The following is a 16,579-nucleotide window of genomic DNA, read 5'->3' on the forward strand; positions in this document are numbered from 1 at the left end:
AAGAAATACCGGGGCAGCTATGAAAAACCCCACAGCAAATAAAGGATTTGGTGTATTAGAGATCATAATTAACATACACGTTTCTGTGGGTTTGAATACTGGAATTCAGTTTTGTTAGCAAGGGATTTAGGCAGTGTTGAAGCTCTGCTTAGTTCCTCATCAAAGCCATCTGCAGGAGTCACTAACCAGGAACCCAAATACTATCTTAAAACCCTCAAAACTTACTTTTGCAGCCAGTCAATGATCTTCTTCTTTGTTCTGAGGTGTGGCAGAGTGTATTTCTCCTCTCCATCCTTAAAATACTTCAAAGTAGGAAACCCTGAGATGTGATATCTTTCTGCCAAAGCCTTGTTGACAGTTGCATCGACTGCTGCAAGGACACCTGGACTCTGAAACAGAGATCACCTCCTGTAAATCCCACACACACCCCTTCAGCAGGACACAGTGGGCTTGGGGGCAATCACTCATGCTCTAGGTGCCTTTGCTGCCTCTAGGACAAGAGGACATAGTCTTAAGCTGTGCCATGGGAGGCTCAGGTTGGACATGAGTAAGAATTTTTCATATAAAAGGTGATTAAACATTGGAATGGGCTGCCCAGGGAGATGGTGGAGACACCATCCCTGGAAGTGTTTAAGGAAAGACTGGATGTGGCACTTGGTGCCATGGTCTAGTTGACATGATGGTGCTTGGTCATGGGCTAGCCTTGATTCCAATGGTCTTTTCCAACCTGATTAATTCTGTGATTTTGTGCACAGACATACAGAACGACACAGAGAGCTGATGCAAAACCAGAAAGGGACATACTATGGACTAAATGTTACCAGAATCTTACCTGTTCCCCTCTTACTTCTGATGGATTCTCTTTATATAATTCACTCTATAATGCTTAAGAGCCATTCCCAGAAATTGCATTTCCTCCCACATATCCCTGTTTCTCCCAGAAGAAACAAGCACTGCTAAAGGTAAGTTTACTTTAAGGCAAATTCATCTTTCCCTAACTTGTGGGTATCTTGTCATGGACCACCTTTAGAGACACAGACAAATAGGCATTTGTAAAATGTGATTCATTGAATCTTTGTTTTTCTCATCTCCTCCCTCTCCAACAGCAATAAAGAAACTTTAGATGTCTCCACAGAAGATACATAAAGTATGGGTGAGACCAATTCTACTTCTCCTCCTGCATGGCATACACAGCACAAGACTGAATCAATAACACTAATACTTGTATTACTGGATCTCTCTTCTCCAGCCATGCTGACGGAGCACTTTTGAAGAAGCTAATGGAGTGGTGCAACCATTAAAAACAGGGTATTTGAAACAGGGATCAGCCCCTTTTGCTTTTTTCCAAATCTAATTCATAAATAAAAGCCTATGTTTTTTCACATTCAATGTCTTTAAGTAAGGGGGAAAAATCCATTTTTGGATTTGATCATATTATGTATAAGGCCTACAGTAGAATACATAAACATTTTTCGATTTTGTTTTCGTTCAAGACAGAATGTTCTTTCTCAGACTTTGGCAGGGCTCATGCATTAGCGATGAGACTGTACTTTGGAAGCACATTTTGAAGGGTCCTGTGGGAGGATGAGAACAGCTGAATTTGTTGTAGGGAGAAAAGTCACTTTTATTACTCTAGTTATTTATTACTGATTATTTGAAGGATATAATAAAGGAAATTAGCTTACATCACTGGTTACATGGAGAAACTCTGCAGCCTTCTCATATTCTGGCTTCATTTTCTTACAGTGCCCACACCCTGCCAAAAAAAAAAAAAATACAATTAAGTTGTATACACCATGGCTATTCATTGACCCATTTAGCCATTATCAAAATCCAAAACCATGTAGTAAAGATTTACTAGAATTTTGCTTGCATTTTACTTAATATATTTGTAAAGCCTTAGTATGATATAGGATTTTTTCCAAAATGGCCACAACAGTTTAAACAAAGAAAATAATAATAATAATAATAATAATAATAATAATAATAATAATAATAATAATAATAATAATAATAATAATAATAATTAAAAAAACCCCCTGCTTTCAAACCCACACTTCTTTCCTTACAAAAAGTACTATAAACATTTGTCAAGCCCATTGCTTCTAGCATGCTCTTGGGCAGAGCACAACCTCCTCACCCATTTCAGTTTCCAAATCTTTATCTGCTTTAAAAAGAAACAGCACAGCTCCTCACGTGACTTTGTGACTTTCAGTGGAGGCTTACACTAGCACAGCTTAACAGAGTAATATAATTTGAATTCAACTGCACTGATAATATGCCCTGCTTTACAGTGGTGCAGCATGTCCTTCTAGGAAGGATTTGCACTGATTTAATCACATCAGTGTAATTACACCACCACATATGTTCCCAACATAAGCAGGATCTGTAAAACCAAGATAATGGCGCTTTCTCGCTTGTGCGAAGTTCTCCAGAGATCTGCCATTACTTCACTGCTAAGTGCTGACATTACAATAAAGTAAAATGAATGCACGAGTGAGAGAAGCAGACTTAGAATAAATTATTTGGGTGTAAATTAAACTGCTTTCAGCTGGTGCAGTTGCCTGCAGCAGGCTGAACTTTCAGGCCCAGGTGAGGGTCCTGCCATGATGTCAAGTTACACTTTGGCACCTCCAGCACGCTGCTGGGCCTCAGTGACAGCCCCTTCTGTGTCCCCAAGGGACTGGCACAACGCAGCCGCCCAGGACAGTGCACAGGGACAGAGGGGCTGGGGTGAACACCCAGCAGGTGAGGCTCAGGTCTGACTGGAGGTGCAGGCAGCTGGGACGAGGCGCTGGCACAGCCCCGCAGTGCTGCAATGCCGTGCAGTGCCTTGCTGCACTCTCCCTCTCCTCTGCATCAGCACCCTGCTCGCTGTCCTGAGCTGTTATTGTTGGAAGGGGCACTCGAAAGCCCAGATTTTGCTGAGCTTTTGGAAGTTGTATCAGAAGATATGGCTAGAAATGTTTCAGTGCATGCCAGCAAAAGCTGACTCTGAGGTGTTCGGGTAACAGGGTAACAGGCTATTTTTACACCAGTGTCCAAAAGAAAATAAACCAAAGACTCTGAGGCTCAGTGCTGCTTTGTTTCCGTCTGATGGGATGATGGCTGAAGCCAGCAGACACAAATCTGGGCCTGAACTCAACCAGACAAGCATGTTTTATACAGCCTAAGTCAAAGAGTGTTTGCAGCCAAGAAGCAGTAAGACATCCAACTTCACCAGAAAAAACAGAGTTTCAGCCACCACAGCACACCATGGAACACTTTCAGGGCATGTTTATGGAACATTTGAACAACAAATGCAAATCCCACCTAGGAATTACAGCAAATACCAAAGCTGCTGATCTCAGACCAGCTCCTGTTCAAACACCAGCTACAGTCCATATCACACAGTCATCTGCACAGAGACCACAGCACTAAAGAGCCCCATGCCATTCTTTTAAGCAGAAAACAGTAATGTGGTAGGAGCAGCAGAACAAGGGGGGCTCAGCTGGTGAAGAAAGCTTTGCTTTAATTTTACACCATGGTGTGAGAATGCTGGGAACCTGATGCACAAACTTCACAGGGGAATGCAGGAAGAAGCTGGGACAGGCTGAGGAAGAGTTACTGTCTCAGCACTGCTTATCTTGGTTAAAAGCACAAAAGAGGTTGGAAAATGATTTATTTGCCACCCACAGGAAACTTGCAGGCATATGGCTTTGTGTAAGGGGCTGACAGATCCCTCTGACACCTGCCCAATTTGATTTATTTCTCCTCTTAGGAGCAGGGAACTTAATTCATTTTGTGCTCTTCCTCACTTTTAACCAAAGGCCATCTCAACTCCCAGTTCAGATACCTGGGAACCTCTCTGAATTAGGTAGCTTAAATTTGAACAAACAATGATTTTCTGCAGGACTAACTTCACCTTGATGGGATTTACACAGTGTGTCCCTTAGCCACAGCAAGGTTCATACTGTGCTCTAGCTACAGTATCCACATAATCTACACTATATTCCAATTATATTACAATCATTAATTAGATCTGATCAACCAAAGGCATTAAAGAACCAGAGTTTTCACAAAGCCATGCAGAGGGGAAAAAAACCAAAACCAGTAACACGGGCACATTTTGCCCAGGAAATGAAAAAATACCCAAAGCATCTGAAGATCATGTAAGTAATATTTTGGATCAAGACATCTAGACCGTGAAATGTCACTGTTCCAGGTTCTTTCATGAACATCACACAGACACAGCACTACTGACTGCCACAAAGCTAACTCACTCGGGCTTAAAATAAAGGGAAGCAACATCAGATCTTTAAAAGGCACTTAAATGCAAACTGAAGTCTTCAAATCTTTATTGTGAATGCTTGTTCTACCCCTGACAGAGGACAGCATGATGTATCCGCCTGGAAAAAAGTCACAACATTAAACTGAACCTGAGAGAGGGACAACAAATTTTAAGAGCTTCTCCCACAACAAACAATGCTTTTCTGTCTGTCTTCATGAGAATTTTGCTATTGTGAGCTACAGCCTGCTTTCACCTACTACTGCAGAAAAGGGGAGATATGAATTACAAATCAGACCTACAAACTGCAAACCAATTAATCTCTCCTATGATTATTTATCCTATCTTTGAATAATCCTGTGAAGATTGCCATTACATTTTTGAGGCCAATGAAAAGTTATTTAAATGAATTCCAAGGTCACCGCCTCTCCTTTGATTGCTACATTAGGTTGTTCAGCAGCAGCTTGATCCCTCTGTGCTAAGCTCCTCTAGTTTTAGATGCTTTCTGTTCATAAAATGAGTGGGGAAAATAACAACTCTACAGGCCCAGATGCTCCTGTGTGCTGCTGGGACAATGGTCCAGAGGTCTGCAGTGGGCATCTGTGACAGATGTGCTTCTAGAAGATGCACTGTCCTGTTAAGCGCTTACTGACATTAAAAGTCAAAGTGTGAGCAAGGGAAGGGACTCGTTTGATCCCAGGTGAGAAGAAAGGCTGCACTCAGTACAAGGATAGCCTGGGCCTGCTCCAGCACTGCCACCCTCTGAGCCTCTGTGGGGCATGGCTGGTGGGAACACCCAAGGGTCTTGTAGGTGTCCATCCAAGAGGGCTCTCACAGCCTCAGTCTTTGCTTGCCAAAGATAAGCAGCCGCTGTGGGGGCTCAAGACAGAGTTACTCTCCATCCAGCAGCAGAAACCAGTCCAGGTTCAGTGCCTGGTTCTGCTGACCAGCTCAGGACAACTCCTCTGACCTCTAACACCTCATCTTGCTCCTCTTGCACAAAAGGAGCCCAGGCTGCTAGGGCCAAGGCTCAGATAGAAAGAGCACACAGATAAGCAAAAAGGAAGTGTTACAAGACAGGTAAAAGAAGTCAAAACTTAAAACAATCAGTGCTAGGACATCTGGTACGCACCCTTGCTAACCATTTTTAAAACAGATGCCTAAATGAAGCAAGAATTCTGCTTTCCCAGTTTATTTATAACCAATCTTCTCATTTGCACTGTGCAGATGGGCAGGTAAGCAGCTCCTTCCTTTAGTGCAGTCACTGTCACACAGCTTAGCTCAGCTGCACCCCCAAACAATGGGGATCAAAGGTCCCCATGTCACCTCAGTGCAGACAAGTCCCCTCCCTCCAGGATCCCACTGCAGGGCAGAGGACAACACTTGCTCAGCACTTTGTCCTCTGCAGAGTGACTATATGCAAATGTAGAGGCAAAGGCCAAGTGTGGACAAAGCAATGCTGAAGTGAAAGGGTAAGCAGCACATGGACAAATGAAAGCTTAACAAACATACCAGGCAACTCTTTTTCCAAGGAAATATCTGCATTTGTTTATAGCAGCCTGTTTGGCACCATGGCAAAGACTCACAACCCAGTTGCTCTAAACCTTTTCAGAAATGAACTAATACAAGTACTTCTACTGTTAAAACCAAGTTTTACAGGCAGAAAACCAGTCAAGCAGCACCAGCTAAGCTCCTGCATATGCTGTCTTAGTGATGTCTCAAGAATATAAATCTGTTTCTCTCTGTCATTCACTGTTTGCTTCTTTCAGGTTATTATGACTATATAAATAAACACCGTGCTTTTGGCCATGTCCTCTCATTTCAATGCAACATTGTCTGAGGATCTGAAGTGTGCGTGACAAGCAAGAGATAAAAGACAACATCCAGGCAGTTGTGAAGAAGCTATTTCTGACATCAAGAACCCTAGAGGTAAACTAAATTGCAAATAAAGATTTTAAAGAATCATTACATTTCTGTCATCAACAGACTGCTCGAATACTGTTATCATGTACCAGCTATTTATTGTATAATGCCAGCTCTATATCCATCTATAGCTGCACACCAAAAATACCTCCATTAGCCTAACGAGAAAATGAATTTGAAGCACAAAACATGTCCTGCTTTCAGCAAGTGGGCCACTGGCAGTTCAGAATACACTCACAGAAAATCTACAGATGACTTCAAGAAAAGAAAAAAAAAGTAAAAAAATTCAGATGCACCTTCATTCTCTAAACATTTAACACCTGGGGATAACACCACTGGTTTCTCTATTCTTAATCCCAGAGGAGCAGTGACCTCTGAAAACAGCAGAATAGCCAGTTCTTACAAGTTAGCGTTGTTAACTTTGAACACTCATCCCTACATATGAAAGTAGGAATACCTACATGGAGCAGGGAAGACACAGTCCTTGCAGCCACAGCAAGGACACACAAATCCCAGCCCTCTTATCACCCATGCAAGAACAGAAATGTATTTTCTTCTGCCATGGAAGGCTGAAACATGCATCATGTAAAAGAGAATCTCTCAGGTCTAACACGAGGCAGTTTACAGTTCCTTCACCGGTGAAGGAGAACATAAACTACAACAGCTGCAGACTCCCTTGCATAATCTAGCCATCTGCATTGCAGACATCTGATGGAAAATCATCCACAAATTTGGCAGGGAGGCAGGATGACAAAAGCAGCTGTTTCTCCCCATAATCACAGGTATGAATTTGCAATTGTGTTGGTTGCATGTTCACTTAATAGTCCCAACGGTCAGAACAGTCAGGCCATGCCACAATCTACATGCATTAAAAAAAACTAACACAAACAAACAAAAAACCAAACCAAAACAACAACAAAAAAAAACTAAAAAAAAAAAAGGAATCACCTTAGGAAGGATCAGGAGCTCAAAAAATTTTGTATAACCTTTTCCCTCTGGGTATTTACTCCCACCAAACCATTCATCTTTCCACCAGCAGCACTGCACACCCAGGTAAAATTCCAGATACCTAAAGACAAGGACGTTTCAAGACTGGATGCTTTCTTATAAGAGGCGCGTCTTCAACATGTCTAACGTGATATTGAATTCAAACTTCCGACAGCTAGAAATGTGTGCACACATACACAAATCCAGGCACCCCACCCCCAACACTGTATTTTTAAAGGCAGGTTTGATTCCATCAGGCATTACACCGCTTCGAGATCAGTGACAAGCAAACAGCTTTACGGCTTTACGAAAGACAAAGCCTATGAAAGGTCAGTCTGGAAAAGACTCTGAGGAACTAGAAATGCAGCATTAGAAGGAAAATACTTAAGCAGTTTGGATTACTGCAGTCAGGGCTGCTGCGGTTGCAGCCGAAGGCGGCGGCTGCGTGGGCTGCACAGCTCATCCCAGAGCACTGCAGCGGCTCGGCCCCGCCATTATCACCATCGCACTGGCACTGCCATGAACTCAGAGCACAGGCAATCTGTGCGTGCAATGAGCTGTGCAAATCCAATCCCAGCATGGCCACACAGAAGAAAGCCTCTGCTGCTTCCAGGAGCCCTTCAGTGTGAAGTTAGGGCACAAAATTATTACAAATTGGTCACACTTTCTCCTGTCCGTATGATTTGCTGAGGTGGTAGTGACCCAAACCCAGACACCATCTTGTCTTTTCTACGGTGGCATAATTTCTTCCCTCCCAGCATCACTGAAACTGCTCAGGAGAAGAATCTTAGCAGTTTTAGACAGTTGTAGTATGAGTTAAAACTATTTACTCATTTTCAAAAAAGATAGTCAGATGCATTACATAAATCAGATCAAGCTGGGAAGAGAGCTTAACTAAACATATCCTCCAGGAACAATTGTCTGCATCCGTGCCACATTCACACCTCTGGCAGAAGGGCCATCTTTAGTCAGCAACAGCCCTTGGGAAGGGAAGGCTCAGCACAGGGGGCAAAGATGGAGTGGGTGCTGCAGGCTGCCTGCATGGGACTTAAAGACAGCAGCTCTGGTGAACTGCACAACACGCACAAACTGCACAACACACACTTCTGCCTTTATTTCTGGTCACTCTGGAGCCTGTCTTCTTCTGACTCAGGCTCAGGGGAAAGGGTGAATATTCTCCAAGGCTAACATCAGCCAGAGGCTGCTGCCTCCCAGGGATTCTTGGGAGTCAGGCAGGAAGAGAGATTTCTGCTCCATCATGCCCTCAGTGTGCACTCTCTGCTTCTGAGCTCACAGGGGGCCAAGGCTGAGCTGGACTCGAGAAAGCAGCCTTTGAAAAAATGCACCCCATCTGCACAGCACAGACATGCAGGAACAACCTCAAAGTTAATCATCATCTTTATGTAAAATAAATAAAACAAAAAATCACATGGCTCCTTATTTTCATTCCAAGGTAGTTTCAGCTTCTGGCTATTGGACATTACACTGCATGTATGCACTAAAACTGCATATATATACCCTCTCCCTCAAGACTGTGGTGCAACTGGTAGAAATCAGTGATGGGAGATGATGGTGCCTCCTACCATCCCTCTTGGGAGGGAAAAGAAGTGAAGGAAGGTGGATCAGCTGGCATTGGGAGATATGAATTACACTTCCTACACCAGCTCTGAGGAACGTGGCCCTGAGTAGGTGTTGAAAATTAATCTTCCCCTATTGAAATGTGAGACAACAGCATGGTTGCCTTAAGGTGAAATTGTTGAGAGCTTATGAAAAATACCACCAGAAGGTTTCCTTCTCAATTAAGCCAGAATTATTTAACATCCTAAAAAGATTCCCCCCCTTCTCCATTGCCAGGTGAACAACAAAATTTTACCTTGAGGAGGGAAAAGAAGTTGCTCTGGTTTCCCTCACACTCTTATCCCACTATAGAAGACTTTATACTATGGATTTAGCAATAAAAATGCCAGAGAACACAGGTGAGATGAAAGAGCTTTGAATGTTCAGCTCACAAAAACAGCATAACCAGTGAATTCTTTCCTAGGATTTGTGTAAGACATCAGCCAAATGGATGCCATGCAAACAGATCTTCCTAATAAAGGTATATCCCAATGAACTCCAACTCGGGAACGGGGGCATTAAAAGGAATGGTGACATTGAATATTACTGTGAAGATAGATGGAAAACTCAAGTATCAAGAGGAGATACTATACAGAATGCACAGTTTTTGTCCAAAGTCACAGCAGAAGTGACTACCAGCTGAGATCTATTCACCTGTTTAGGAGAAGAGTGCTAGCACAGTTGCCAAGCACAAGCAGTCAGAAGCCCAGAAGACACAGCTCTACCATCAGCACAATGCTTCCGTGTCCAAGCAAGGAATTCATTTATTAGTAACTCAGAAAAATGGCATCACTTGCCTACTCACAGTCTGAAAGGGCACAAGGAACAGACAGGCAGACTCTAGGTGTCTCTGTTCACTATTTGCCCTTTATGTAAGTTCTCTACCTTTCACAGAATAAAAGTTGAAGCCATAAAGTACTTAGGCAGATAAACTTGACAATGACAACTCCACTGGTAATGACTCAAGCAGCTGAGATACTATAAGGCATTTTCCAAATGAGAGCCCTGCACAGTATATTGAGCTTATCCAAGCAAGGAAATTAATTTATTTCAGAAAAAATAAACCTGGAGTCTAATTCTTAAAGTGAATTCCTACTGTTACCCCATCATTAGAGACCTAGAGAAATAAGTTATGTTTCACTCCTATCAGAACTCACCACAAGAGCATTAAGGGCTTATATGTACACTGGGGTCAAGCTTGCCAGGAGGACAGTCATCCAATTCACACACTCAAATGTGGATTTTTAACAGCTAAAATTACCTAAGTCCTCTTAAAGACCCCTCTGAATACCTAAATAACCTACAACAAATACTGAGAGAATGATGCCAGTCTCTCTTCAGCTGTCACCCCTCAGCTGCTCCTTGGTGCTCTGGCAGCTACTCCTATGTGACAGGCTGAGTCAGTCGGTAAGGACTCGTTAGGAGAGAGGGAAGGCAATAGTAATGTGAGAAATGAGGCAGCAAATCCCCGAAGAAACTAATGTTCCCTTCACACCACCTGCCACACATTCACATGAAGCTTTTTTTCTGATTGGTATAGCCTTTGCAAATGTCTTCTTTAATAGAGAAAGTAATTGCTCCCAATTGGAGGTGAGCATACACCAATGCATTTCGAACAAACCTCCCAAATTTCACAACCTCCAAATACCCACATTTTGTTTCCTTTCCTTCTTCCTTTCCTTCTAGCCTGCATTCTGCTCAACACCCATGACTGCTACCATGTAAGTTATTGAGCAAGTTGAGATCCAGCCCAAAGGTAGAGCAGCCCAAAACACCCCGCATTTGCCACTCTCTTTGTTGTGATGCTGAACCAGAGCAAGCCAAGGCTCCTCCCTTTTAGTCCTGGCATGAGCTACAACCAGGTTGCAAGTCATCAGCTCCAGCCACGATAATCTTGTCTGAGCTCTGTGCTCACCCAGTGGCAGATGGGGTTTCCTAAACATGGGGGCCAAAAAACTGATGTCTGCCACAAACCAGGGAACTCCAAAGGCAAAATCCTACTTCCTTCACATTAATCAAGACTGTGCAGAGCTCATACACCTTCCATCTCTCAATTCCTCCAATACTGGAACAGCTTGCAGTCTGGCCATGGCTTGCTAGATAAAACTCCCACGCAAGGTGAAATGTTATCTCCACTTCACAGGCTGGAAACCGACAAATATTTAGTGACTTGGGTCGTGACTGTACAAATCAAAGCAAAGCAAAGAACTGAACTTTTTTACATCTCCAGGCCAAGGCTATTGCTTTTATCACTGGATCATCCTTTTTTATGACCATACCCTGCTCAAAGAGCACAAACTGCTTCAAAGAGACAGTAATCCCATACGAACTGTGTGCTCCAGTATCAGAAGACTGACAAAAAAGAGACAATGGTATCAGTCATTACTGTCTTCACCCCTTCCATCAGGTATCCTATCAAGTTTTACTGCACAAGATAATTATCAGGATTCTTATACTCTTCACATTCCCACTTATATTAAGTACCACTAAAAACCCATATTGATTTTTATCTTTAGATCCTTGAAAAACATGAGTGGTATTGTTATTAAAGGAAAAATCCATGTCAGGTTCTTAATTTTCCTGGTTTGATGCCTTTCCAAGAACAACTATTTTAATGCGTGATTAAATCTCCCTGAAAATAATTTCTGTGATTAGTTTAATGAGACAGGCCACTGCACTGGCAGTGACTTACACTGAACTGTTTACACTGCCTAAGATTTTTGCTGATATTCAAATATATGAAGTATCAAGCAACATCTTGTTGTAGACTTCTATGCATTTCCATAGACTTTTAAATAATGGAAAACCCAGTCTAAGCGTCCCAGACCTCCTCTCTCTGAAATCAACAGTCAGGACTTGCTCATCACAGTGGAAGCAGATTCAGAAGCCAAGAATGCACAAATTTCTAACTGGTTTACGTGAAGAATGTATCTGCTCCAGAAGCCTGCCAGGGATGTTCAGCTAAGAAGCACATGCATACAATGCACTCAAAGTTGGCACAATTTATGCGTGTACAGGGAAGCATTTTATTATACACCCCATTAAAAATACACTAAGGCAACATTAGAATTAGGAGCCTATGGGACATAGAGAGTCAGGAAACACTATTCTGAAATTGAAGCACATCTTTTCTCTTCAACAATCTGTCCAGACTCCTAAACAGCAACATTCATCATCTGAGTGCCCTTACACAACAATTCAGTTTTCAGTGATGTGGGCACTGCAACAGCCCACCCTGACATCTGCATTGCTCCACCAAAATCCCACCAGAGGCAGGCACTGCCTGTGACCCACAGAACAGTCCAGAAAGTTTGACTTGTTCAAAGCTTTCTCTAATTATTCTGAAACAAGAATATGTTCACAGGGTCTGGTGGCCCAAAGCAGGCACCCTGACACACAAATGTCTCCTTGTGTAGATCCCTATGGGCTAGTACATGCACCTGCATCATGGGGATATGGCATCTCACCAGATTGCAGATGTACAACCTGCCTTACACACAACAAACTTCCAGTAATCCAGACCTGCAGAGGTGCACCAAAACCAGCTTCCCAGCTACCCACTGTCTGCCTTTATCCCAGAGCCTCTACATCTGAAGGCAAAGTACCCACTGAAAACAACATTTTATTTTGAAAATCGCAAATGTCATATATGACAGGAACAAATGAAAATTAAAGGATGTTTCCATCCACACTCTGTGCTGCTGGATGCTTGGATAACCCACAGGCCTTTAACCTCTACTGGAACAACTGCGTTGGTTGACATTTAAAAAAAAAACCTTTGATTGAATCATGAATTAGCATGGAAAAACTTTATTTATTTATAAATAATATAATTTCTTTATTTATCACAGGCTGCCAATGTTAGGCTGCTGCTGACCTATGCTAGAAAGGCCATTTTTTTCAGGCTGCAGAGTAGATTATTCTTCAGCCTTTTCAACTCGTGGCCTTTCTGTTGATGCTGCCAACAGACATCCCAATTAGAGCTCACAGCAACATGGCTTGCTTTCACAAGGAACCAGTGGGGGTCTGAAAGGGAGACTTATTTATTTATAGTCGTAAAACATGGCTTGAAAAAATAGATTTGATTTTGTGCACACATTTTGTGTTCACTTTGCTTCATATTTAAAGCAAGCAATGGATTCCTACATCCCAATCTCACCACATGCAGCAGAAAGAAACAAAAAGGTCACTGAAACCAGTGATGGTGAGCTGGCAGGGAGAGAGCCAAGTTCACTACTTGGTTAGAAGCTGAGGCCTTCTTCTGGTACTGGGCTAATTGGCTGGGATTCTTAGTAATAAGTTCACAAAGTCGCTTAAAACCTTGGGTTTAAATGCACTGGGAGGGAGGAGGGAAGGAGTGAAGGGTGAGAAAAGCTGTTTTCCAAAGCCAAATTGATAAAACCACTCCCTGTGCAATTAAAAACCTGAACAGCTGAATAGCTGACTTTGGAAAGCAGCAACTGCATAATTTATCGGGTTGGTTTATAAAGGTAGAGAAAACAGCCGAGGACAGGAAAGGAATTTCATGGACATTTCAACAACACAGGAAAACTGTGGTGCACTTTATCATTTCAAGGTTTATTTTTGCACTCCCTTACACTGGGAGGAAGCAGGCAAAGGTCTATTAGGCTGCATTATCCCTACTTTCTCTCTTTATCAATGGAGGAAAAATCACAATGGCTCCAATCTCTTACTAAGGATATTGACTTTTTTTCTACTTTAAGTCCTGCAATCAGCTTATATAGTCTCTGAAGGAGCCCTATGAAGAGGACTGGGAAGAACACAGGTTTAACCTGAATTTAAGTTCACATACAAGGCAGAAATGTTTCAGGAAAACATTTTAATAGTTTAATCCTTTAAAAAGCAAATGCACAGTCACACTAATAGTACAGCCAAAGGACTCTTTTCTCCTGTGTTTGTTACCTCTGGTCTCAGTACTGGACCACAAACTTTGCTCTGGCTGATGGGGAATGAGAGAGGGCAAGCAGCCCCAAGCAAACATCAGGGGTGACTGACTACAACCACCAGCCAGCATCAGAGACTCCTCAGATCCGTGCCTGCTGAAGGTACAGGGGGAGGCAAGAGCTTACAGTGGCACCAGGTCATTATTCTGCATGAGGCTGCAAGAAGAGGCATCCTTTAAAACATTAGCAGTGTCACTTGTGTTAACAAAACATAATGAAAACTCCTGTGCATGAACAGCAGACACTTCAAGAAAACATTTCTGAGTTGACTTGAATTTCAATCCTGGAGTTTAAACACCTTTCAGTGGCATTTGAATTGACTTATCAGTGACTCAGCTGGGTTTATTTTGTGACTGAGATGTGATTTGGAGAAAAATGCTGAGGAAAATGTAGAAAGAATAAATGTGTAGGGGGTTTATTCCTTCAACAAAACACAGTCAGAATCCTCTCTAATTTGGCAAATATTTCGGACAGAATTATTTTTAAAATTGCACTGAACTCAGCAAACAGTTTGATGAGGAAACTGAAAACACAAACAGGGCTTTTTTTTCATGATCAAGGGACTCAGGAGCATTTTAAATCTCAGCGAGTCCCCATGACACTAAAGCATTTAACAACACTTGACTGGCAGCATAACCCATATTTAGAGACATTCAGAACCCAGCTGTCATCTTGGGCATCTAAATAAATCGATCAGCTGTAGACACAGATACCAAGAAGCACATACAGACATGGAATCATTATTTTCATTGCTAGCAGAAGCTTATCATAAGCAGCAACGGTGCCTTTAGTTATGTTATAGTACAGAAATAACTTTGGTTGGTGCAATAAATCCTTTGTTATAGATTTAGAAATAGGCCCACTAACAAAACTCCTATCTCAAGTTACCAAATATGATCAACCCAAGTGAAAACACCAAATCCTTTGGGAGAGAGGGCCCTTTCTTTGTTCTTTTGTACAGTGCATAAGAACCCAGTTTTTGGGTACAACAACATATTGAAAAAAAACACTTCAGATGTCTGCAAGACGGCAGTCTTGATATATCCAGGACAACACTTAAGCTCAGCACTAGAAATTATGAAATTTTAGCAAAATACTAAAGTAAGGAGCACAACCCTGCATACCCTTCACAGATGGCTGGGGAGGAGAGTGCCTTCAGAGCCTGACTGGCTGGGTCACTGTTTACCTATGCTAAATATTCAGATTTATTGAACATCCTCTTAAGGGCTTTGCAAAGGAGTTTGAGAAGGTTAGGAATCCTGCTCTGTGTCCCCAGTGACCTGTGAAAGGAAAGCAGGATGAATTCATCCTGCCCAGCCACACTCACCCACGTTGCTCAGGGCTGGCAGTAATGACCTGCAGCAGCACATCTTCTGTTTAATGGTTGTGATAAATTACTGCACAAAAGGGATGGTATCTCTGATCCCAAGAGGTGCAAGTTGCATGCTGCACACCTTCCTGGTGTTTAAAACACACTAGCTGCTCTCCTTGAACTTAGTTATGCTGGGCAGCACTTAAAATGCTGCCATGTCCTTGGGCTAGTAAGTGCAACTGATTGTAAATAATTACAGTGTGGTCCTCAGGGATGATCATTAGCAGTCACAGGCATGGAGACCCAACTGGCCACATCCATCACAGTGCCTAATGGTGCAATTCACAGGTATTTACCAGGGATGTGTTTGGTTCAGCTGTATCTTCAGCACCAGGGGCAGGGGGCAGATAAAATGCTGCCAATTCCCCACACATTTTTTCATACTACACTCTATTAATGCATTGGTCATTGGAATATGCAATTAAAGCATCACTGAAATAATTCTCTTCTAGTAAAACAGATCCTCATGTATGTGCGATGGTTTGGGCTGGGATACAGTTCATTTTCTTCACAGCAACTGGTATTGAGCCATGAGTTGGATTTGTGCTGGGAACAGTGTCGATAACTCAGGGATGTTTTAGCTATTGATGAGCACTGCTTACAGAATCCAGACCTCTTCTGCTCCTCACCCCATCCCACCACAAGGAGGGTGGGGGTGCACAAGAAGGTGCCAAGCGACACAGTCAGGACAGCTGACCCAAACGACCGCAGGGATATCCCAGAACGTATGGTGTCATGCTCAGCATATAGAACTGGGGAAAGAGGAAGGGGGGGGACATTTGGAGTGATGGAGTTTGTCTTCCTAAGTTCAGCATTATGTGTGATAAAGCTCTGCTTTCCTGGGAATGGTCAAGCACCTGCCAGTCAATGCAAAGTAGTAAACAAATTCCTTGTTTTGGTTTGCCTGTACATGGTTTTTGCTTTTCTTATTAAATTACCTTACAAACCCATGACTTTTCTTGGCTTTATCTTTCAAACTCTCCCCATCCCACCATGATGGAGCAGCTGTGTGGGGCTGAGCTGTGGCTGAGGCTAAACCACAACAGCGAGCCAGAAAAACTCCAAGTCACATGTATGCTGCTTGGTGACGCAGGAGTTAAAGTACTTGCTAATTCCAGGCCAGTGCTAAAATCCCCTTGAATACTCTCAGTTACACGAAGTATATCCTGTGTTATGAGCTTATTTTATAGATGTTTCAACTTTTTTTTTTTATTATTACGTTTTTAGGAAAAAACTTCCTCAGCCTGAGCTACCAAGGTTAAAATAATTAAGATGCTCACTGGTTTTACCACTTCTTACTGGAATAATTTATCTCCTAATATTCATAAGGTGACACCATTAGCACATTTAAGAAGTGCTAAGAGAAGAGCTTTTAATCATGGAGATAACTGTTTATGATAGTTGTCTGTCATTAATTAGTTTGCAAGCCTCATACTCCCTGCTGAGGAT

At 42.5% G+C, this 16,579-nt stretch overlaps 1 protein-coding gene across 1 annotated transcript in view; it reads right to left on the reverse strand.

The window, feature by feature from the left end:
• Positions 1 to 16,579, reverse strand: part of PDIA5 (protein disulfide isomerase family A member 5) — a 97,217-nt gene that overhangs the window by 29,664 nt on the left and 50,974 nt on the right. Inside the window, exons 12-13 of the mRNA XM_084209260.1 lie at positions 1,686 to 1,756; positions 226 to 389 (exon numbers count right to left, since the gene is read on the reverse strand). Coding sequence (XP_084065386.1) covers positions 226 to 389; positions 1,686 to 1,756 — 235 coding nt within the window. The remainder of the gene's footprint in view (positions 1 to 225; positions 390 to 1,685; positions 1,757 to 16,579) is intronic.

The sequence above is a fragment of the Fringilla coelebs genome (genome assembly GCF_963513975.1).
Source record: "Fringilla coelebs genome assembly, chromosome: 7".
In the NCBI taxonomy this organism is placed as follows: Eukaryota; Metazoa; Chordata; class Aves; order Passeriformes; family Fringillidae; genus Fringilla; species Fringilla coelebs.